This window comes from Saccoglossus kowalevskii, chromosome 16 (genome assembly GCF_978046115.1).
Source record: "Saccoglossus kowalevskii chromosome 16, keSacKowa6.1, whole genome shotgun sequence".
Taxonomy (NCBI): Eukaryota; Metazoa; Hemichordata; class Enteropneusta; family Harrimaniidae; genus Saccoglossus; species Saccoglossus kowalevskii.
Window position 1 is genome coordinate 27,465,250 of NC_140656.1, and position 22,774 is coordinate 27,488,023.

The following is a 22,774-nucleotide window of genomic DNA, read 5'->3' on the forward strand; positions in this document are numbered from 1 at the left end:
TCTTCATTTTAACTTTCGCTTTCTGTTTCAAGATTAAAAACAATTTTCAAGGTGTTGGATATTTTAGTAGCTATTTATAGAAAATGACTTGAAATTAATCAATATTTATATTTAATGAGGTTTTTAAAAATATTACAGTCTGCATGTTTCTTCAGCAACTTAAAATCGCCGGTCTCCGATAACCCGGAAGTAGTTCGTGGTGGTTCACTGTTTTGTATGTACGAGTACGACCAGGTGGAGTACGACAATGTTTGACAAAGACTTAAAAACATTTCTTAGTCCTCATTATATTTTTAACGGTTTCTTGTCTTTTTCATATTTATTTTTCAAACTCACTCCACCGATATGTGATTACGTATTTCCAAGGGACGAGTGCAAATTGAGTTGGGTAAGTTCTACGACTGAGTCAGTTTTTTCTCTCATAATTTAAGAAAATATGCTTTTTTATTATTAAAATGTCATGCCAGATTTCTTTTCTGGAAGGGCAAATGTGATCGTCATTCATTTTAAAGGTGTATTTTCACCTCCAGATTAATTATATTATTGCAACTGTGTGTAGTTGCATGTAAATAGAAGTCTGTCAATAAATGTCCAGTTGAATTAGTTTAATACCGCAATGCACTGCAAATTACAATATAATGATGTGATACAACAACTAGCCGGTGTCGACTCCCGACCTGTACAGTGACTGATCCAATCTTGGCTCCAAATACCACAAAACTACGGCTATTTTTGAATATATCCACATATTTAATATTTTGAACTTCACCAGGGAATGTCCTTGGACCAATCCTATTTGTTATTACATTAATAATTTACCTGAATGTTTTAGCCACTCATTTGCTAAAGCATTTGCAAAAGATACTATAAAATGTATAAAGGAAGCAGAAGTTCTACATATGCAATGATAAACAATGTTTAGAACTGGTCAGAGAAATGGGAAATTTGCTTTCACCAACAGTCCCTCTAGGGGCTGTGTTTCAGCAGACTTTGCATAGGCTATTCTGACTTGCATGCATATTCAATTTCTGGGCATAGTATAGAATCTACTGATATTTGTTGCTTTCGCTTGGGCTGTTGGTCATGACCATAATATTGAAGATGCCCTTGCGATCCGTGGTACATCGTGGCCATTTCACAATGTAATCTCATCCTTACAAGTAATTAACTAAAAATGTAATATATTAGTCTTATTTTTGACTCGATGTTAACATAACTCTGTACTATGGTATTGGTGATATATGAATTGGGTGCCATAGGATGGTACTTGATGGCCAACCAACCTAATCAAATATGTATTGTGCATTGTACGAGTGCAAAATAAGTTTAAGGAAATTAGAATATTACGATATTAGTACCAGCTGTTTTATACGCATGGGCATTTGCCGATCCTGTCAAATCTCGTCATCTGTTTTGGGGCATGTCTGATAGATGTGAAACTGCTTCAGCCATTGGGTAACGAAATTAACTGGTGTCTTTGTGAAAACCGCTGTAAAGTGGCAGTAAAATGAATTTGCGCGGTTTTACCAACATAGTAAACCAAGCTTAGAACTCGCGATACTGGTTTTGCAGACGACTATGGTCGAACAACCATGAAAAATAAATGGCGAGACTTGTGTGTTGCGCATTTAGCACAGAAATAAAAGAAACGCTCACAGTTGGACAACCAATCATTTTATTATTGGTCACGATGTACCACGAATTTTCTGCACGTCATTTGTAAACACCACATACATGTGCCGCTATCCAATGGTGGGATGAGCGGCTTCCTCTGTGCACAATCAGCGTCAACTTCCTGAGAGAAACACGACTCACTTGCTAAGCCAGACCATCTGGTGGCGCCCTACTAATTCATCAATAACCAAATATACTATTATCCTGTTCCCGAATTGGACATTTGTTTATTTGGAGTAATTTCCAATTCTACGCCAGGTACTTAGTAATTAATGATTCCACGTATTTATTTGGCCGTTATTTGTCATTCGTAAAATGCCATAATGTTAATTCGTGGAAATTTAAACACAGTGATACTGATAATGAATTAAAAAATTGCCAAAAATACTAAATTTGTTATCCCATAGAAATAATTGAAATCAAAATATTTGGCAATATATTAAGTTTTGTGTCGCATGCACACGATTGAAATATATAAAATGGGCCTGATATACTAATGTTGTATGTAAGAACGAGTTTACATCCTGGAATGGCCACAATGTACCACAAATTCCTTGCCTATATATCACCTATATATGTATGCAATATTTTATTTCATGTATTACATGTATAATGTTACAGTGAACAGTGAATGTTACCTTCAGCAGTGTGAATTTATTGAGTATTAAATTATTTGAATAAATTTAGAGCAAGCACAAGTTATTTCACTTCTCACCAGATAAAAATGTAAGCATGAAGTGGCTGTTATGACTTCCTCACGAACATGCCACACCTTCTATCTGCATTCATATGTCACTCAGCCTAGAGCATTTCCAGCGAGCATCGACGTGGCACGTTTAGAACGTTAACCACATAGACACACTGCATGCAAACCCAAATGCGAAGTTTCAATAGCAGCTTCGGACACATTTGCTTCACATATCAGAATATCTTAAAGTTATCAGTATCTGTAACAACTGTGAGATGTGAAAAAATAAGATGCTTTTCAAGATAACTATATCAAGTTATAATTTTCTGTTGCGTCAATGATAAGCACATTAGCATAACTAGTTGCCTATCAGCAAAAATGTGCATCAGTGGTGTGTTGTATCAGCTTAGAGGGCACACTGCTCATTTCCAAAGATATCTACTGCCACTAAATCTATTATATTAATTCAAAAAACATTAGAGAATATAGTCAGACAACTTTTCCTTTAGGATTTGGACGTTCAATGTGCAAGATTACATTTGAATATTCCAAGAGAAAGTACATCACAAACAGATATAATTACTGGAGAAAAATTTGATGTGCAGTTGTTGCATGCACTCAGATGCTTATGCCAGAAGGCAACACACCAATAGACATTGCACAAACTATCATTTCATTTAATGTTTCCCAATATTGCCTGTCCCTGTACTATCTAGTGGTCTTGATTTATTGGTCATAGAAGCTGTTGCATATTTTTAATTTTTTCTTCAACAAGTTTGCATGAATTATGATTCTAAATTTACCTTATTTTAATTATTATGCAACTTTTACTATTTTTCAGGATGACTCCAACCTGTACCTTTTTCTATTGTGTGTTATCGTTATTAAAAACCGAAAGACATACAATTGGTTGCAGTACATCAGCACATCATTTATATTTGCTAAGATTGCTAACGGTGTATTATTCCTACGAGCAGATCCAAGATGGGCTGCGTTATACGGTATAGTCTGTATTGGTAAGGAAAATATCAATTTAATTCAATATTTGACAACATTAATTATTATCATCAATTATTCATACCAGCCAAACATTGAGCACAGTACCCAATGAGGTTATTCAAAAATGTTGCAATGTATTATTGTTATTGTTATAGTCTAACAACCCTAATTCTGGAGCCAACAGACAAAATATAAGTTAGTTTTCAGTTTTTACCCAACAAATTTGGCTATTTTTGTCCCAATCTTCTGAAGGAAACTGCAGACTATAACGGGACTATTTTGTGAACTTGTGACAAAAAGAGGGAAGTGTTGGTGAAAAGGTTAAAACAGAAACCTTAGAAAGATATAATTTTAAAATCACATGACATTGGGGCTCCCCCCCCCCCCCAAAAGTGTATTTTACAAATGTTCTATATATCTTTAAATTTTTACTGGCAGAAGTATTTTGTGATTTAAGTATTGACCAGAAAAATAAGCCGTCCATATCTAATCTAGAGTTAGGTATTGGGGAAATTATGTCTAAAATTAACAAATAAACTATTGAAAAAATACATTTGTGAAAAATTTTCCATCAAGAATTTTGCAAGAATATAGCGTTCTGTGGGTAAGTAATTTAAGGGCAGGCATTCACAGAACTTTTATAAAAATTTTGTTAAAGTCACAGGAAAAAAATGTTTTCTGGTTTGTTTTTCAAAATCTGGGCATGGACGGCTTTTTATTTTTATTCTGAAGTTGTCATTTAATTTACAATTTTTGTAAAAACTACATTTTCTGACAAAATGGTGGAAACAATTATAAAATTTCTCTGACTCATTAAAATTTCAATGGTTTGTCTCTTGCAACGTCAAATTATCTGTTTTTAGTTGACAGATAAAATACTGACATTTAGTTATTTCAATTTTTTTCTGTGACTTGTACATTCATTTTGAATCCAAATCAATCAATCTCAAGATAAGTATCAACAATTTTACCTTTACCATACAGGTCAGAGTTCATAGGTCACTAGTGCTGTACTGTTAACCTTGGATTAATTCATTAGTGAGAATTGGGTCAGCAATTTATAGATTTTATACAACCCTTTTTGAACATGGGCTCACTAATGGGCAAATTAGTTAATGATCTTTTCTCAGGTTCACCTTGTTAATTGCTCTAAAAGTTACAAATTGTAATTAAAACAGTTTATGACATAAACAGAACACTGTCAATATTTGTTTGAGAAAATTTACTAACATAATTAATAAAAAACGTTCATTCTGCCTGATACTAGCCAGGTACGTCAGTTATAACATCGAGAGTGAGCATGCCACACACACTTCCGTATTTCCTGAAGTCAATATTTCCAGATTGGAAATCTAACTAAATAGCCGTCTAAGTCGATATAACCATTGTAACATGCAGATTTGTAAATGCAGCTTCATCTAGTTATACCTGTTTTTAACCAAGGTATTTGGACATACAAAAATCCACATTCGCAAATCTTTATCTTATCTTTTCAGACTATATGCGTGTGAAAATATATAATCCCACAATATCATCTCTTAGTTTGACGTAATCAGACACAGTGATTACTGCCAGAGTAGTGTCAAATGATACAACACATTTGAGGGTAATATTGATGACGTCAAATGAACAGATTATATATAAGATTACCGTATAGATTAAATATTTTACATTCAGGGGTTATGTACTTTTTTATTCATCAGATTCTTCATATCATATGTTACAGATTACTATTTGAATTAAATACTGTGGAATACTTTATTTTCGCTGGAATTAATTTTCGCTGAAAAGGCTTTTTGGGGGTTTTGTATGGAATTTATTTTCACTGGTTTTTGATGAGTTTAATGTGAAATATAGGAAAAAAAGTATATTTGCTGGATTTTATTTTCACGGAATCATCCCTTCAGCGAAAATAGCGAAAATAAATTCCAAGTGAAAATAAAGTATTCTACAGTATTCATCTTTCACATGGGAAATAATTTACCATTGTACATTTATAATTGACAAAATTCATCAAATTTGTATACACTAATACATTCTTTAAAATTAAAAACAATTCATATCTATTTTTTTCCTTGTAGTGATATTTGTAATTTTCCCAGAATCAGCTTACTCTGGTCCAGATAGCATAACATATTTCAGTGGAGACACGCTTGAGGTAGGTTGGTTGCATCCCTATTTTGCTATCAGGATCCTACAATATATAACATCATAGGAGCATGTCTATGAGAAATATAGCGTCTAGTTTGACCATATATGGTCATAATGTCTAGTGTAGCTGTTTATAGTCATTGTATCTAGTGTTGCCCTATATGGTCATGGCAGTAATGGCCATAGTATCTACATTGTCTCATCACAGGCAAATGCATCTTGCTGTGTTAATGATAGTATCTCACTTCACTGTAGCGCCCTCTGCAGCTTATAGAATGATGATAAAGTTAAAGGGACAGTCACTGGCCTGATGTGTGATCACACAGTATCATAGAGAATTTCGTGAAAAAAGAAAGAGTAAATACTGCTGATTTGCCAGGCGATTTATCGTTTATCCAGAGGGGGACTATGTCATCTGTTGATTTATAATTCATTTTTCCCAAAGGAACAACTGGAAAAAGATCGCAAGAAATATTGGTTGGTAGAATTCTACGCTGGTTGGTCACCTGCTTGCGTTCGATTCTCATCAATATTTGCAGAGCTCTCCGTCAAGTGAGTAAATCTGTTTCCATCAAACTGGAAGTACTTTGTAATATATTCACAGTCCATTGACTGCATTGTAGCAAGATTTTTGTAAAAGTCTTTTAATTTGGTCAAAATAAATATCTATAACCAAATAGCTATAACCAGGGCACTTAGTATATGACACAAATACATTTATTTTTCAACATACAATAAACAATATAATTTTAATAGAGTTTTGTTTGATCTAAAATACCCACTTATGATCACTATCTGAAATGGCATGTGAAGGAATATTGTGAGCTTATACCTTGGTCAAATAAAAAAATATGTTTAGTTCTGATAACCTGACCCAAATGTATTGCCTACCTGAAATCTTTTAGATAAAAAATTAAAAAATGATGCAAAATCGCACAAGATTTCATTGAGACTTAAAAAGAATGTACTGACTATAACCTAATTGGGGACACTTCGGTGTAAACATGTGGGTTTTGTTATGAATTATCAAGCAAGCGCAAAGAAAAGGAAGTAAAAAGAAATTTAAATTTGACCCACCCTATTCGTTTATCAGAAACACAACATTTTATTTTGGCAAAAACTAGGTGACAACACAACTTGTCTTCACAATGCCATTATGTATAGCTCACACTGTTATTCTCAGTTATTAGATCAATTGAACAGAACATATTTATTGACTGATTTTCATTTTTACAGATATTCCAATGAGTATTTAAAGTTTGGTAAATTTAATGCTGGAAGTTCACCCGAAATTGCCGAAAAGTAAGTACATTTGTATTTATCAGTTCTTTAGTCGCTATGTCACAGTGTTTGGATTCCAAAGTACTTGATTTTGATGGGCTTGCTTTATTACACCTTGAACATCTTACACAAAATAAACTAGCCTGGAATCCAGTCACTCAGAATGCCCTTCTCAGTGTACTCAAAAATCTTCTGGTGAATCGCTTTGTGAATATGTAGACGGTACAGAATTCTCTGTCATCACTGATTGACTGTCTCCGTGACTTCAGTACTCACAATAATAGACGACATCTAAAAATAAACCTAGTACATAATTGTTTCGATACATCTGATCTGTGGACAGTGAAAAATGGTTTAGACAACTATAAAAAGATGTTTAACAATTTATGGCTGATAAGCTGTGACTTTCAAAAAGATAACTACCCGGTAGTTGTTTATGAGCTCATTACCTGCAGTAGTATTTCACAGGTTCCTTTTCCTCCACAGTGATATTCTTGTAATCTATGAATTGATATCAAGATTTCACAAATGAATTCTGATGGCAATGTATGTGATACCAAATGGAGTTCTCAAAACTCATCCATTGTTTGAACAAAATTCTTTATGAAAAAAAAAGTTTTATCAGAAACGAAAAGACAGTTGATCTGAGAACTATATATCTTTTTGTATACTCCATAGATTATGGATTAAATAATGGCTCAGAATGTCTGATGGCTGAATAAAATTGTGCTTAAATTCACCCACCAACTGTTTCATCAGAAATGTATATCCTCATCACAAAAGCCTTAATGAATCTGCCAAGATGCAAATAACTGAAGATAGGTGTAAAATCTTAGTGCCTAATTATCTAACCTAGTATGAAAAAAAAACAAGAAAATCAAATCATCAACATATTGTTCAATTTATTATTTAAGTCTTTTTCTCATCTAGGTTTAAAGTTAATGCGTCTGCCATGTCCAGACAATTACCTACGTTGTTATTATTTCATAATAATAAGCCGCAAATGAGAGTTCCTGTCTGGGACAACAAAGGACGAGTTGAGAAATACTCATTTAGTGAGGTAAGTGAACAACAACCCATGAAAGAGACTCTGTCATTGGTTAATTTGAACCGAATAATTAACACTTAATCAGAAATAACCAATGATATAGTGGCTGCGTTGATAATAGCACTGTTGCTAGAACTGTACATGTGTGCATGGAAAGCAACCAGTGTTTACATACTGATAGCAACTAATTTTTAGGGATCTAAAAAAATCCAATTGCACATTTCAGGCAAGCTTCAAACAATTGTCAACATTATGTGTCAAGCTTATCATAGTTAAAGGTGTTTTGTCAAGATAAAGTACTGTAGTGTACATCAAAGAGCAGTGTTTATGATTTGTACCGCTTATATCTCATACTGTGCTCCATGTTGATAAAATGAGCACAGTCGCATTTTTGATTACAGCACATTTTCTGTGTTTGGATCATCACTGCTATTATGGTCAAGAGCACTTAATTGGTGGATTTGTATTAAATAGAATTTATTGATTCATTGATCTAGTTCTGAACATGTACTAGCAGTCAAAGTCAGTTAATTGTGAACCAAACCTTTTATTTATTTTTCAGAACAGTATAGTCTATGACTTTGACCTGAACAAATTGTATGAGGAAACAACGAAAATGTGTAAAGATAAGAAATCAAAGAAGAAAGCAGATGCTGTGAAAGATGAAAAAGAAAAAAAAAATGATTGAAATTTCATGGTTGTCTGAAAAAACAAAAAATTACTACTGGATTTGTCTTGAAATTGAGATTGACCGTATAATTAAAATGACACATAAGTCTAATTATAATTGCGGATATAATATGATGCAATCTGGATAGTGACGACTGGTTGTTAAAATCAGTGATTAAGTGAATATGAAAAGTGTGTTTTTTTTCAAGATATAAAAACAACTGCTTGGTTTATTGTTAAGTGTAACTAAGTGGCATATCTTAAGACTAAAGGATCGCTACATCCACTGCATTTTCTGTGATAACTTTAAGATGTGAAGCACTGAATAAAATCAATTCAATGAAACTCACGTTGGGATCACCATTTGTGGACGAGGTCTTCAGTGGTCCAAATGGTGTATTATGTTTTTGAAGTAGACAACATTCCCTCACTAGACTATATTGTATAGAGGGACTGTGAGTAGGAAAAGCTTTCTTTTTAGTGTATATTAAATAAATTAACAAGAATAATCATTGTTCATATGCATTTTCATGATAGTTCAAGAGAAAAGTAAGCAGTTGCATGGCATACATTTTGGACAACGAACATAACATTCCATTTGCTTCAAGCCTTTATCACACTTTTTGAAAATAATTATGCTGATTTTGTTTGAAAGGCGACAAGTGTTGAATGAAGTGTTGAAATGCCACTAATCAGAAACTTTCTCCTGATGCCACTCAATTGAAACTTTCCGAAGATGCCACTCATCTGAAACTTTCCCAAGATGCCACTCATCTGAAACCTTTCACAGATGCCACTCAGTTGAATCTGTCCCAAGATGCCACTCAATTGAAACTTTCCTCAAATGCCACTCATCTGAAACTTTCCTCAGATGCCACTCAGCTGAAACCTTCACCAGATGCCAGTGGAAACTTTCCCAAGTGTTTGTATTCATAGGCTGAGCACCATTATTGTGGTACAGCTCATTTTTTCAAACTGACTAGATTGTGTGATGTACCCACCTATCTTCTATGTCTTGGTTGTGTCTCATATATTGAACCTTGAACTAATTCTGATATAGATATATTCACCTCACTTTAGATATTCCTATGGTAATTTGCTAGAAATTAATGCCTTACCAACTGCACATTTTCTCTCCAGTAATAACTAGATCTAGTACTAACATGACTATTAGTTTATTTAATGTTAATCCAATGTAATGTAGTCAAAGATTTTCATTGACCTTGACCCATTACATTTCAGACCTGTCACTTTTTCACATCATTGACCCATTTCATCACATTTGACCCATTTCATCACATTTGACCTGTCACTTTTTCACATCATTGACCCATTTCATCACATTTAACCTGTCACTTGTTCACATCATTGACCCATTTCATCACATTTAACCTGTCACTTTGTTCACATCATTGACCCATTTCATCACATTTGACCTGTCACTTGTTCACATCATTGACCCATTTCATCACATTTAACCTGTCACTTTTTCACATCATTGACCCATTTCATCACATTTGACCTGTCACTTGTTCACATCATTGACCCATTTCATCACATTTAACCTGTCACTTGTTCACATCATTGACCCATTTCATCACATTTGACCTGTCACTTGTTCACATCATTGACCCATTTCATCACATTTGGCCTGTCACTTGTTCACATCATTGACCCATTTCATCACATTTGACCTGTCACTTGTTCACATCATTGACCCATTTCATCACATTTAACATGTCACTTGTTCACATCATTGATCCATTTCATCACATTTGACCTGTCACTTGTTCACATCATTGATCCATTTCATCACATTTGACCTGTCACTTGTTCACATAATTGACCCATTTTATCACATTTGACCTGTCACTTGTTCACATCATTGACCCATTTCATCACATTTGACCTGTCACTTGTTCACATAATTGACCCATTTTATCACATTTGACCTGTCACTTGTTCACATCATTGACCCATTTCATCACATTTGACCTGTCACTTGTTCACATCATTGATCCATTTCATCACATTTGACCTGTCACTTGTTCACATAATTGACCCATTTTATCACATTTGACCTGTCACTTGTTCACATCATTGACCCATTTCATCACATTTGACCTGTCACTTGTTCACATAATTGACCCATTTTATCACATTTGACCTGTCACTTGTTCACATCATTGATCCATTTCATCACATTTGACCTGTCACTTGTTCACATAATTGACCCATTTTATCACACTTGATCTCATTCACGTCTCTAACTCTTTAATCATTCTCTGACCTTGATTTTAGTCAATTCATACTGCGACACACTTATCTGTATTGAAGGATGATAGTCATATTTACAACTATATGAATTTTCAATTTTTATGAAACTGCCAATGCACAACTTTCTCAGTATGCATGAGGGCGCTATACAACGTTTCGGAAAAAATGATTTATGTATCTTTCTCAACTTACATGATGAGGGCGCCATAGAACATTTTCACAACAAATACAAGTTGAGGGCGCTGCACAACACTTTCTGAACAGATATGTTGAGGGCACTGTAGTGAATTTGCAGCAAGAGAAAACTTTTGAACCATCATTTTATTTGACATATGCTAAGTAAATTTCTTTACAGTATCAAGGTACATTTCAAGGAATATATTGAATGAGACATTTGTTGCCCCCCCCAAAGAAATTCTGTATTGGGAGGGTACTCTCTAATTAACAAGAATGACACAGCTTGCTGGAAACATGCTTTTTATTTCTGCACCATTGAAGTAACTTTTCAAAAACTTTGTATCATTAAGAAACAATACAATAAATCAGCATATTTAAGTAGGCCGATATTAGACAACACTTACAAACAGTATCCCAGCTAAAAATGCAATATTTTCACAAAAATTGTTCAACAATTTGATAATTTTGATTAAAAACTCAAGAATTGCATGAAAAATAGTGATAATATTGCCGTCAAATTCTATAAACACGGTTTAAGTACATAATGAAGCAGCTTATGAAGTATATTCTACTAAAAAAAATCTGACATAAGAGAAAATAGCAAATCAACTGAAATGCAGACAAAAAGAATCCCAAATATCTCTTCTCATGTAAATTGCCTTCAGAAATCTGTAAACATTTATAGGAATTTGATTTTATGATAAACAAGGTAACATGCAGTAATACTCACAACAACAAAAAACACACTTTATTCACAACTTTTTAAAAATTTAAATCATGCTCTCACGATTGGACTTTTTAAATGAATAATAAATTTATATATATAAAAAGCAACACAGAACATTTAAATAATTTTACACCCAGATATTTGTTATGCAACACATTTGCATACATAATTATTTTTAATTAGGACATTGTCGTCAGTTACAAAGTAAGGAATTTTCAGGTATGTCATATATTTTCTGAAAGTTTGGATATGCTTTATTCAACATGTACTTGGCTGGGAAAGATTTATCACATCACATAATGCTGGAATCAGAATTAATTTTTCTGTTCTTGTTTTTGAAGTGGAGAGTACTCCATAGCTATTTCCACACCAGACATGGTTCCCTGAAAACTATTAAAATTTTTGACTGTGGTAGAACTGTATGATTAACTTCCTGTCATGAGGACAGAATGGCAAGTTAATAATGCACTATCTACATTGTAGGCATCAAATGGAGTCAATTAAACACATGCACTTATAGGCCTTGATGAAGGTTCCCATGTAGTCACATCCATTCAGCCTTTCCATTGCGTGTGTGGCACAATCATACTCCCACAAGTATGGGAATTCTTTGGTGTTCAATGTCAAAAAGGTTTTAAATCACGACAACTGAGCATTCAGATTACCATGTAATACAATACATCATGAAATAACATGCATGACAAAATAATTTTCACTTAGGGACAACGTCAAAAGATCGATGTCGGATAAAAAACTTAATTCCTTTAGTTTTTTTCCAAACCCCCCTACCCCCCACTGAAACTTAATTGATAAATATTGGTCATGGCGTCAGACTACATTCACCATTAAATACAAATTGATAATCGGACAGGAGTATTGCATAGCAGTTGGTTGTCGGGTGGGTGTAAAAAGAGTTTACAAATGCACCTCATTTGACTCACAGATTTACACTTGAACCAAACCATTTTTCTGTTGTTTTTTTTCCTTTTCGGTTATTTCTGTCCATGATTGGATAGAACTACAAATACTCCAAGATTTTTTTTGACTTCATTAAAAAATAAAATCGTTTTTGTAGGATGAAAACTTTTTGAGGTCAAAACCCCCCACCCCCAAACTAAAGGAAATAAGTTTTTTATCCGACATCGATCTTTTGACATCGTCATACGCCATCAAACTCTCTGATTTATCAAAGCTTTCAGAAAATAAATATTTCCTTATCAGTGTGCATTTAGTAACAGACACAGAATGGCATAATTAAATAATTAATAACACAAATATTGTCATTAAATAGCTGCTGATGTACACATTGAAACTTAAATGAATATATGTGCTACATTAAAATACAGTGACGATGGGGAAAGCTAGAATTATAATTATTAAATACAGAATTTTAATAAAATAAATAAATTCTAGTTGGTACGGATTATTATGACGACTTTAATATGTGCAGCTATAATTTACAACAATCTCAGTTACGAGCTGCAGCATCTACAGCATCTTGCGCCGCTTCCTGATCCTGAAAATTATGACAAATAAATGGATTTATTTTATGAATTTTATGAATATCATTTATCACAGCATGCTCCAACCATATGTTCAAGCTCTAAGTTTTGGTATCCTTCTTATTGGTTCAAATCAGATTGAGAACAGAGACGAGAACATAACAAGAACAGAGACGAGACTAGACCAGAAACGAGACGAGAACAGAAACGAGACGAGAACAGAGACGAGGACAGACAGACGAACAGACAGAAAATCAGTAGTAAAACACACTGCATTCTGTCCTGAAACAAAACTTACTTACTCAGAACCATCTACTGTGGATGAAGACAACACAAATCACTGAATATAATTTCACAAATAAATTTATTCCATTTTTATTGAAAATCTCCACAATAATGATTTGGGTAAATCTCTAAACACAAATCCAGCAGTTGAAATATTGGTTCATACTATTTAGTATGACAGTGAAAAACCAACACGATTTTGTCAATGATTGTTCAGTAATCCAAGCGAAAAATCATACGAATGATATCCATAACAAATTCTCATCAATTTAACTTGACCATGAACTGAACAGAACCAAACACTATACCGTAAAATACTTAATTTTGGCTTGGAATTAATTTGCGCTGAAGGAATGATTCAGTGAAAATAAAACCCAGAGAATATACCTATTTGCCTATATTTTACATTCAACTAGTCAAAAATCAGTGAAAAATAAATTCCATACAAAACATCCCAAAAAAAGTTTTCAGTAAAAATAAAGTATTTTACAGTCTTATTGAATGATTTTACTACAAGATACAGTTAGACATGACCACAGATATATGAATTAAAGCAAAAGAATAAAACTACAATTATTAGAAATGCAGAAACTTTTTTTTATTATAAATGCTTTTAGTTTAACACAATTGGACAAACATATGATTAGGATTAGCAGTATTGAAGGTACATAAAGACAATTTTTCATGAGTCACTGAAAATGTGACATTTTGCAGCAGTGAAAATGTCTCTGGAGCCTTACAACACGGAATGTCAGTGACTTCTCAAAATTTGGTTTTTATAAATTGCTTAGTCTTTTCCACGAAACGAAACGAAACCCTAACCCTAACCTTAAATTGTGAATGACTTCAAATATTGCCACGTCACAGAAATAAATTTGTCAAGAATATTTAGTTTCCACTACTTTTTCGCCTACTTTGCAACTTGATTCATTTGTGCTGACATGACGTGACAGCCATTTTGGAATTGTAGAACACTGATGGCGCTATTCATTTCGTGTTTCACAGTGTGAAATTTTCTCAGATATTATCAGGCCAATGAAAACAAATGCAGGTTAGAGTTGTAGAACACTGATGGCGCTATTCATTTCGTGTTTCACAGTGTGAAATTTTCTCAGATATTATCAGGCCAATGAAAACAAATGCGGGTTAGAGTTGTAGAACACTGATGGCGCTATTCATTTCGTGTTTCACAGTGTGAAATTTTCTCAGATATTATCAGGCCAATGAAAACAAATGTGGGTTAGAGTTTCGTTTCGTTTTGTTTCGTCGAAAAGACTAAGCCTTTATGAATGCCATAAAATCTTTTCTAAAAAAGTTAAATACACTAAGCCATTAAAAGTCTTTAATTTATAATAAAATTACACTTCATGCATTACCATGACAATAATTACTAAAATACAAAATACATACATTTATTACAGAAGTGAAGCTTGGCTGATGAGTGTATGCGGTATGTACGTACTAGTGTAAACCAATCTAACTTCTTGAGAGACAGATTATAGTAAATTCCATGAGTTAGTGAAAATGGCTAAGTTTTGAAGCAGTGAACCTTTCAATGGAGTCATGAAGGCATCAGATCAGAGTGACGTTCAATGAGGTTCATAGAAACTTTTTTTTTTTAAAACATTTTTTGTGCCAGGCGACAGGTTCTGGACATTGAGTATCACTGTTGTCTCTTCTGACATTTTTTTTTGTATGTGCAAATTGCAAGTGCATAGAAGTGCATAGAAGTCATAGAAACTTTGGTGAAATGTCGTCTTCATGAATTCCATTTCATCATCAAAACGTGGCAGAAAATTAAATGGTTTACAAGAGATTCTGAATGCATCAGCCAAACATCACATGCAATGGACTAAACCATTATAAATGCAGGCGTTACAGGGCACAGTGAATGGGGTGAAAAGGAAGAGATGATCATGCATATGATGACTTCTAGACGCTAACCTGTTCATCCCAGCCTTCACTCTCCCCTGCAAGTTGATAATGTTGTTTCCGTAATCCCGCTAATTTCCGTCGTTCTTTTTCCAGTCTACTCTCCAGCTCCAGCACCTCTACTTGGGAGTCCATCTCCAGTCTCTTTGTCTCCATCAGTGTCATCTTGCTGAAGTCCATTGTATCTGAAGACAGAACAGGAAGTACCGGTAAGCGATACAGTGTAATGGTTTGTATGCAAAAGTTAAAGGAGAAGATCATACATAATTTCAAGAAAGGGTAGAGATAATTATGTCAGTATCAAATCATTTTCTGATGTATGTATGGCAGTTTCAGAAAGGCCAACATTAATGCATTTCTAGTATTAATCCAAACTTTTTCTTTTCGGTAACCTAGATTTTTTAAGGCTGATTTTTTTATGGCTAAACTGGGAAATCGGCACTTGTAGATCTTTTAGCTCTAAATGTCAACTTGTAAATGGAAGATGTGGTGTATTATTGAAAAATACTCTCATATAACAGTATGGGCCAAGAAGCATTGTGGAATAATAAAACGTTATTTCTACATACCAACCCAGATTTGTTTTCAGTGCTATCAGAAACACACTATTAATTTCATTTCACTCGATGTCATTTGCATGTGCTGCTAGTTAATATCCGCAGAAAACAGTATGCACAGTATATCTTGACGCTAAATAATTCACACCAATGCACCGCTTTTTACACACACATACCTTTCTCTTCAATCATTTGTGCCCCAGATTTGGCAGTTGCGACCACGTTAGCAGTAGACTCAGCCACTTTTCTTGATGCAGTGTGCAGCGACTGCATGGTTTTACTTTTATCGCCAGCTTTGACACGACTCGCTGCTACTAACTGTGCCGTACTTGCTGCTATCTCATGAGAGCACGCGATCAGCTCTTCGTATTTACCGCTACCCAGGACAACTTTGTCTGCACCATCACTATAATTAAAACAGAACCAGGATCAAATGCTTGAAGTGTGAAAATAAATAAGTTTGAAATTTTGGTAGAATGATATGAAAAATACCTTCAAATGCTCAAATGGTGAACATTTCTAACAAATGCAAATGCAGAGATTGAATTTTATAATGGTATTGAAAGAGTTTGCAGCAGAATTACTAGTATTACTTACACAAGAACGCTTGCACCCCACCCAACAGCTTTAGCAGCAGATATGAGACCTTCCGTCCATCTGTTGTTTCGGGCATAAAACTCTTTAGACGATGAAGTACCCTGTCAAAGAAAATTGGTTAAATCAGGTGTAATTTTTTTATTTTCATAAATGGTAAGATTAGTCGGTGTTCATAACAGGAAGGCAAAAGAAATGAAATTCAGGTTGACAAGATGAAACATGTTGTGTTGCAGTAGAATTGAAATATTTATTTATTATTAACCTTTTCACCACCACTTTCTTCTTTTCATCAAAAATTCACAAAATAGTCCCATTTATAGTCTGCACTTTCTTTCAAAACATTGGGACAAAAATAGCCAATTTTTTGAGTAAAAACAAAAAAATGACTCAAATTTTGTCTGTTGGTTCCAAAATTAGGGTTCATTTCCAGAAATATTGAAAGAGTATAGGAAAAAAGTGCAGAAAAATTTGGGCAAGAAAGCCTTGCTGTGAAAAGATTAGGCCATTAGTTTTGAAAAAAAAAAAACACTGCATGTCAGAAAATTGACTATATCAATACATACATGATATACTTCAATGTAAATATGACATGTTAACATAGAAGTACAAATTATAGCAAATAAAAGTAGAAATCTAACCACAATCAATAATAGTATACTGTAAATATATTAATAATTCATTTGTTTTTATTTTCACTATTTTCGTTCATAAGTGAAATTTGTTAAATTAAATCCATGTGAACTTGTAGAATAACAATAGAACTCATTGTTTTTCTGCCAAGTTTGTAATCCAGTGAAATTGCTCAAAACATTAAAATAGTGAAAATAAATGGTTTGACAGTACTTGATTTTGTGGCAGCTAAGTTACATGGCGCCCTCTATCAACAGTTGAGTTAATTTCATTAGATTGCTTGAGGGCTCTGTAAGTAACACTTTACAACTGTGTCTCCAACAGCAGGGCATCAGGTTTCGTGCAACGAACAACAATCAAAATATTATTGGTAATATTCTTTTCAGGCCACAACATTCCTAAAAATGTATTAGTGTACTTATTCTAAAATTTGAATGCATAACATTAATGCAGATTAAAGGAAATTAGCAACTTGCGTTTCAGGCAAGGGTTTCATCATGCTTTGCTTTGCGAGTGAAAGCCCTGTTGATGATCACTATTTTTGCTCTGTCTGCTAAAAACTATTGAAAAAACATTTTATCTTCAATATATTCTATGGAAAAGATTGAAATGCTGTTTTTAGCAAAAAATTGTAGAAATAATCACATAAACATTTACCAAACACTGATATGAGCTGGCTCTATCATCAGCAAACATGAAAAAAAAAAAAATTTTATTATTTAACTAAAAATATGACTTAGATTGATCATGTCATTTACCCAAGCGTGTGATACTAATAAAATAAAACCAGTTACCTTGCCGACATCCACTATTTCACTCTGTAAAACTTTTGATCGGTTAATTAACACTTTGATGTCCCTCATCAACAGAGTACAGGCATCCAATATTCTGGAGTTCACTTCTAATTGTATGCCAGAACTCTCCTCTCGAGATTTATTCAACATTTCCTAGAAATATAAAATTTGTTATTTTATGCGATTTTTGTTTCACATGAGAATGGAGACTCTGCTTAAAATTGTTCATCTTTTTATGTATTCACTAAACCAGTTCAAGGAAAACAATTTAACCATTATTAATAACATATTTGTGACCTTCAGGGTCACGCTGGTACCAGGATGTGTGACCTTTTGGGGTTATGTTAGTACCAGGATGTGTGACCTTCTGGGTCATACTAGTACCAGGATGTGTGACCTTCAGGGTCATGCTAGTACCAGGATGTGTGACCTTTTGGCGTTATGCTAGTACCAGGATGTGTGACCTTCTGGGGTTATGCTAGTACCAGGATGTGTGGCCTTCTGGGGTCATGCTGTTACCAGGATGTGTGACCTTCTGGGTCATACTAGTACCAGGATGTGTGACCTTATACTTATAAACATAGTACCTCAATTCTCTTGACTGCCTCATCTACTTGTTCAGCCGTCGTCTGCATCTCCAAGTCCACCATATCTCCGAGTTCTTCTTTGCCCACATCTGCATCTTTGATCACCAAACCCTGGATAAAATAAAACAATGTACTGAAGCAACATAAAACACAGTTCTAACAATTTGCGCAATAATATATTAAATCAGAAATACTTTTCTCAAAAATTATATTAATACCACTGTTTGGTGGCAGTAAAATTATTCTACAGCAATGTGTGACAATATCAGGTCATTAATCTTTTCTATGACGAACTGCAACCATTTCAATATACGCTCATTATAAACTATCTTTTAAGTTATACTTTAGTTTTCAGCAATGTGCACTGAATAGACCATATTTTGTGCATGTGAGATGGTGTGTTATGCGTCAAACATGAACACAGGACAAACAAAGGTCATAGCATCAAGTGATGTCAAAACTTTGTGTGGAACTCGACAAACAGGAAAGTATTTTTGGGGTATTTCCATGCTTAATAATATACACATTTAATGATTCTCAATTTTATTGAAGTAAGGATATCTCAATTCCATATTTTTCTCTAGAAGCTTGGTACTGTAGAAGACATTATTTTCACTTGGAATTTATTTTCGCTGATGAAATGATTCAGTGAAAATAAAATCCAGCGAAAATATCAACTAAAAATAAATCACTGAATATTTCTTTATTTACAGTTGTACATTACAGCAAGTCTCAGACGTGAATTGGTTTACTGCTTTGGTTTTGACTGAATTGTTAGCTTTCGAATTTTGCTGGCACTTTGGGTGAACCTATATAACAGCATCATACTTTAGGAGCTAATCAGTGACGAGGGTCTTACAGTTGGATATCTATTTCGCTTTCAAATATACCAGGAAAAGTGTTCTCTATTCTTCTGTTCTCTGTAATGAGGTGTTCGTATAAAAGTGATTGTCCAGCAAAAATGACGAATGAGATCAAATTTTTTAGCGATTGGCTTAATGTTACCCCAACAGATCATTTGGATGTGAAAGTTTGTTGTTTTCTGATTTGTAGGAAACTGTTTCTCAACTTGTCTTTTTATTTAGTTTCAAGCAGTGTTCAAGATTACCCCCACATAGTAAATATCAGTGGGTTAATCGCATTCATCATATTATCACTTGTACGCCAGCTGACTGTGGTCATTCTCAGGCTGAACAGGGAAACTGCTTTCACATTATCATGCCTGGCATAACAAAGCAAATCATTCTTGGGAATCTAGACATGTACCAGGCTACGTAAAAACATTCTATGTCCCCTAATGCAATATAGACTTGCCCAGAGTGAGCGCGACCACATGTCGGCGCCAGTGAGATTCAAAACCCAACTGTTTAGTCAAAACACCAGCAGTTTGCCAACTCGCTAGCGAATTTGCAAATTGGCTGCCCCAATACTTCCGAGACTTGCTGTAAAAAATCAACAAAAACGGATAGCTGTTGTAACTTCAATCTTTGGCACTGAATCCAAAGATAAGATTAAAGCAACCATCTTTACCTGTGCAATGTTTTGTATATCTTTCAATACAGTTTGTACTTTCACTGTTCTCTCATATACTCTGTCTTTGTTGTTCTTTTGTTTAACTTCAGCTAATAACTCCAGAGCTTTCTCACCACTACTTTTACAATGATCTGATAACGCTGTAATAATAACAAAACAGATGTTTGAACACTGCCCTCTGGAGTTTCAAAATGGCCCTCTAGTGGTAGGTTATTTCTCTTCAGCTGATATCAAATGTTTCTTTCTACATGTAATAATGATAATAAGTAACAATAACAAAACAGATTGAATACTGCCCTCTGGAGTTTTAAAACTGCCCTCTAGTGGTAAGTCATTTCACTTTGACTGTTTTTTCACTGCCAGTCTTACAGCACATTCAGAAGAACGGCTCATAATATTTTAAATAATACAATACTAGTACACAAGCTCCCAGTCTACTACAAAAACTAATTGAATGATATACATACCCAGTCCTCGGTCTACAGGTGCCATATGTGATGTAGCTTTACCATGAAGTATAAAGTCACTAAGTAAGTGTGAAAAACTTGCAACACTTCTCACCAATGATGAAACAACTGAAATAAGTAAGGTTAGATTTGTCTAAATGTACAGATTTGAATTGATGTTTTTATTTTAAATCTATGTTAACCATAAGTGTAACCATGACAACCCTTTTCAAATTTATGGTAACCATCATCTTTTTTTTTTTTTTTTTGATAGGGTTGCGTGGCCATCTCTCTGTCAAATGGCAACTTGTAATGCACTATCCTGGTGTCAACCAGGCCCGGTAGAACACAAGCACCTGCGGACCTTAGCCAAGGTTCCCCCAAAGTCGCATTCGTTAATGAATGAATCTCGGCCAGTGGAATTGGCCTTCCCATTGAGTCTGTGGCACACTCACCCATGTTCAGCCTAAGGTAGGATTTGAACTTGGGTCTACCGATCATGAGTCTGATGCAACAACCACTATGCTACCAGTGACCGGTATCTGATGTCATGGCAACACCAACTTTAACTCATAGAAACCCACATCTGATACTATTGCAATACCATGGCAGCCAACACCATGTGCAATCCACACCCAATACCATAGCAATTATCACAGATGATTCAAACCTATATTTGACACCATGGGAACCCCAATTTGTTACCATGGCAACTAAATTGTATCATGAAATGTCATGAACCTTCATACCTGAATTATTATCAGCAAAACCATCATAATTTGACTTTGTGGAATTCAGCGACTCTTCCAATGAATTCATTCTCGTCAACAAATATTCTGAATAAATTAAACAAACATGATATGACAAATATTTGCTAACAAGGAAGAAGTTGAATTTTAATTTATATTATATTCTAAATTAGCAAACCAATTATAGCGAACAAGGAAAACTTTACGGTTATAGAAGAAAAACAAGCATCATGGTTATAGAGGTTATGGCATTCTCGTCATCAGAGCTTAATTTGCTTTAAGATGCAAAACAAAACAAATCCTTTTGGTAGACTTAGCGTAAAGAGACCTTGGTGTACAATGATGGGTCATGGCGAAAAGAAGTTAGCTTACCTGCTGTACAAGTCGAGGACGAAAATTGAGGATTTTCCATTTCATCTAAAGCTTTCCGTATCACATCCTCTGCTTCTTCCACTGAGTTAACTGCAAAGTGGAAAAAATTATACATGGTTAGTTTACACATGTAACTGCTGGAAACAACTACTGTGGAATACTTTATTTTTGCTGGAATAAATTTTCGCTGAAAAGGCTTTTTGGTCGTTTTGTATGGAGTTTATTTTCACTGATTTTTGATCAGTTTAATGTGAAATATAGGAAAAAAAGTATATTCGCTGGATTTTATTTTCACGGAATCATCCCTCCAGCGAAAATAATAACGAAAATAATTTCCAAGCGAAAATAAAGTAGTCTACAGTATTTCAATAATTAAGATTCTTCAATATTTAACGTTGTTCTTGTTAACAATATCCCACAGTGGGCAAACTTAGTCTGTCTATTTATGTTCTAGTTTGGGGGGAGGAGCAAACAAATTCTACATCAACGCAATAAAGGGCAAGTCGTCCACTGGAAGTGGACTTACTAATGCAGTCAAGCTTCATTCATAGAACAAGTGAACTTCATTATGGGAAATGATTTGCATAATGTATAATATTGCACAGAATATCAACAATGGTATGATATGATTTTGATATGACTTTGATATGATGTAGATTGATAATCATCTGGTGAACTGTACATCCTTACAGGATGTTCAATTTCACAAAAACATTGAGAATTTCCTCATTTTGGTACACTGGAAAATTATTTTATTATAATCTATAAAATGTAATAATAAAACAGGGGTCAGCGACTTCGTTTTTGAGGAAATCGTACTACAGCTCTTTGTGAAAAAAATAACACATGTCATGAAATAGTCCCCGTTGGTATTAGTAAACAATGAGAACATGAAACAAATAACATACATATAAGGTAGATGTGAAGCCAATACATATCAAATCTGATATGAAAAAAAACTATGGTCGTGTTATATGTTCAATGAATGTACCAAGATGGCAAAGTCCATGAATAACCAGGATCTGGGTCTGGATGGCAGAAAGCTCAATTTTGATGTATATTTAACATTAAAATGTCCATTTTTTGGCCATCTTGAATC

General features: G+C 34.2%; 2 protein-coding genes across 3 annotated transcripts in view; one reads left to right on the forward strand and one right to left on the reverse strand.

Annotated features, from left to right (window-relative positions):
* Window positions 1-197: 197 nt before the first annotated feature.
* LOC100378630 (thioredoxin-related transmembrane protein 2-B-like) lies at window positions 198-9,019 on the forward strand. The gene is made up of 7 exons (XM_002738444.4): window positions 198-388; window positions 3,204-3,378; window positions 5,443-5,519; window positions 5,958-6,064; window positions 6,749-6,814; window positions 7,724-7,853; window positions 8,404-9,019. Exons 1-7 carry the CDS (start codon window positions 248-250, stop codon window positions 8,527-8,529), a joined length of 822 nt encoding a protein of 273 aa, XP_002738490.1. The 5' UTR covers window positions 198-247; the 3' UTR covers window positions 8,530-9,019.
* A 2,074-nt stretch (window positions 9,020-11,093) lies between these two features.
* Window positions 11,094-22,774, reverse strand: part of LOC102802285 (huntingtin-interacting protein 1-like) — a 54,134-nt gene continuing 42,453 nt past the window's right edge. For both annotated transcript variants that reach the window (XM_085491300.1, XM_085491299.1), the window contains exons 16-25: window positions 21,676-21,765; window positions 21,304-21,390; window positions 20,576-20,683; window positions 20,106-20,248; window positions 18,576-18,686; window positions 17,989-18,141; window positions 16,565-16,665; window positions 16,144-16,373; window positions 15,423-15,595; window positions 11,094-13,207 (exon numbers count right to left, since the gene is read on the reverse strand). In XM_085491300.1, coding sequence (XP_085347426.1) covers window positions 13,160-13,207; window positions 15,423-15,595; window positions 16,144-16,373; window positions 16,565-16,665; window positions 17,989-18,141; window positions 18,576-18,686; window positions 20,106-20,248; window positions 20,576-20,683; window positions 21,304-21,390; window positions 21,676-21,765 — 1,244 coding nt within the window. In that variant the 3' untranslated portion in view covers window positions 11,094-13,159. The remainder of the gene's footprint in view (window positions 13,208-15,422; window positions 15,596-16,143; window positions 16,374-16,564; window positions 16,666-17,988; window positions 18,142-18,575; window positions 18,687-20,105; window positions 20,249-20,575; window positions 20,684-21,303; window positions 21,391-21,675; window positions 21,766-22,774) is intronic.

Excerpts from the sequence above, each read along its gene's own strand:
- LOC100378630 (XM_002738444.4), top strand. The coding sequence starts at position 248 with ATGTTTGACAAAGACTTAAAAACATTTCTTAGTCCTCATTATATTTTT. Across the intron at positions 389-3,203 it reads ACGAGTGCAAATTGAGTTGG|GATGACTCCAACCTGTACCT; the intron begins GTAAGTTCTACG and ends ACTATTTTTCAG. Across the intron at positions 3,379-5,442 it reads ATACGGTATAGTCTGTATTG|TGATATTTGTAATTTTCCCA; the intron begins GTAAGGAAAATA and ends TTTTCCTTGTAG.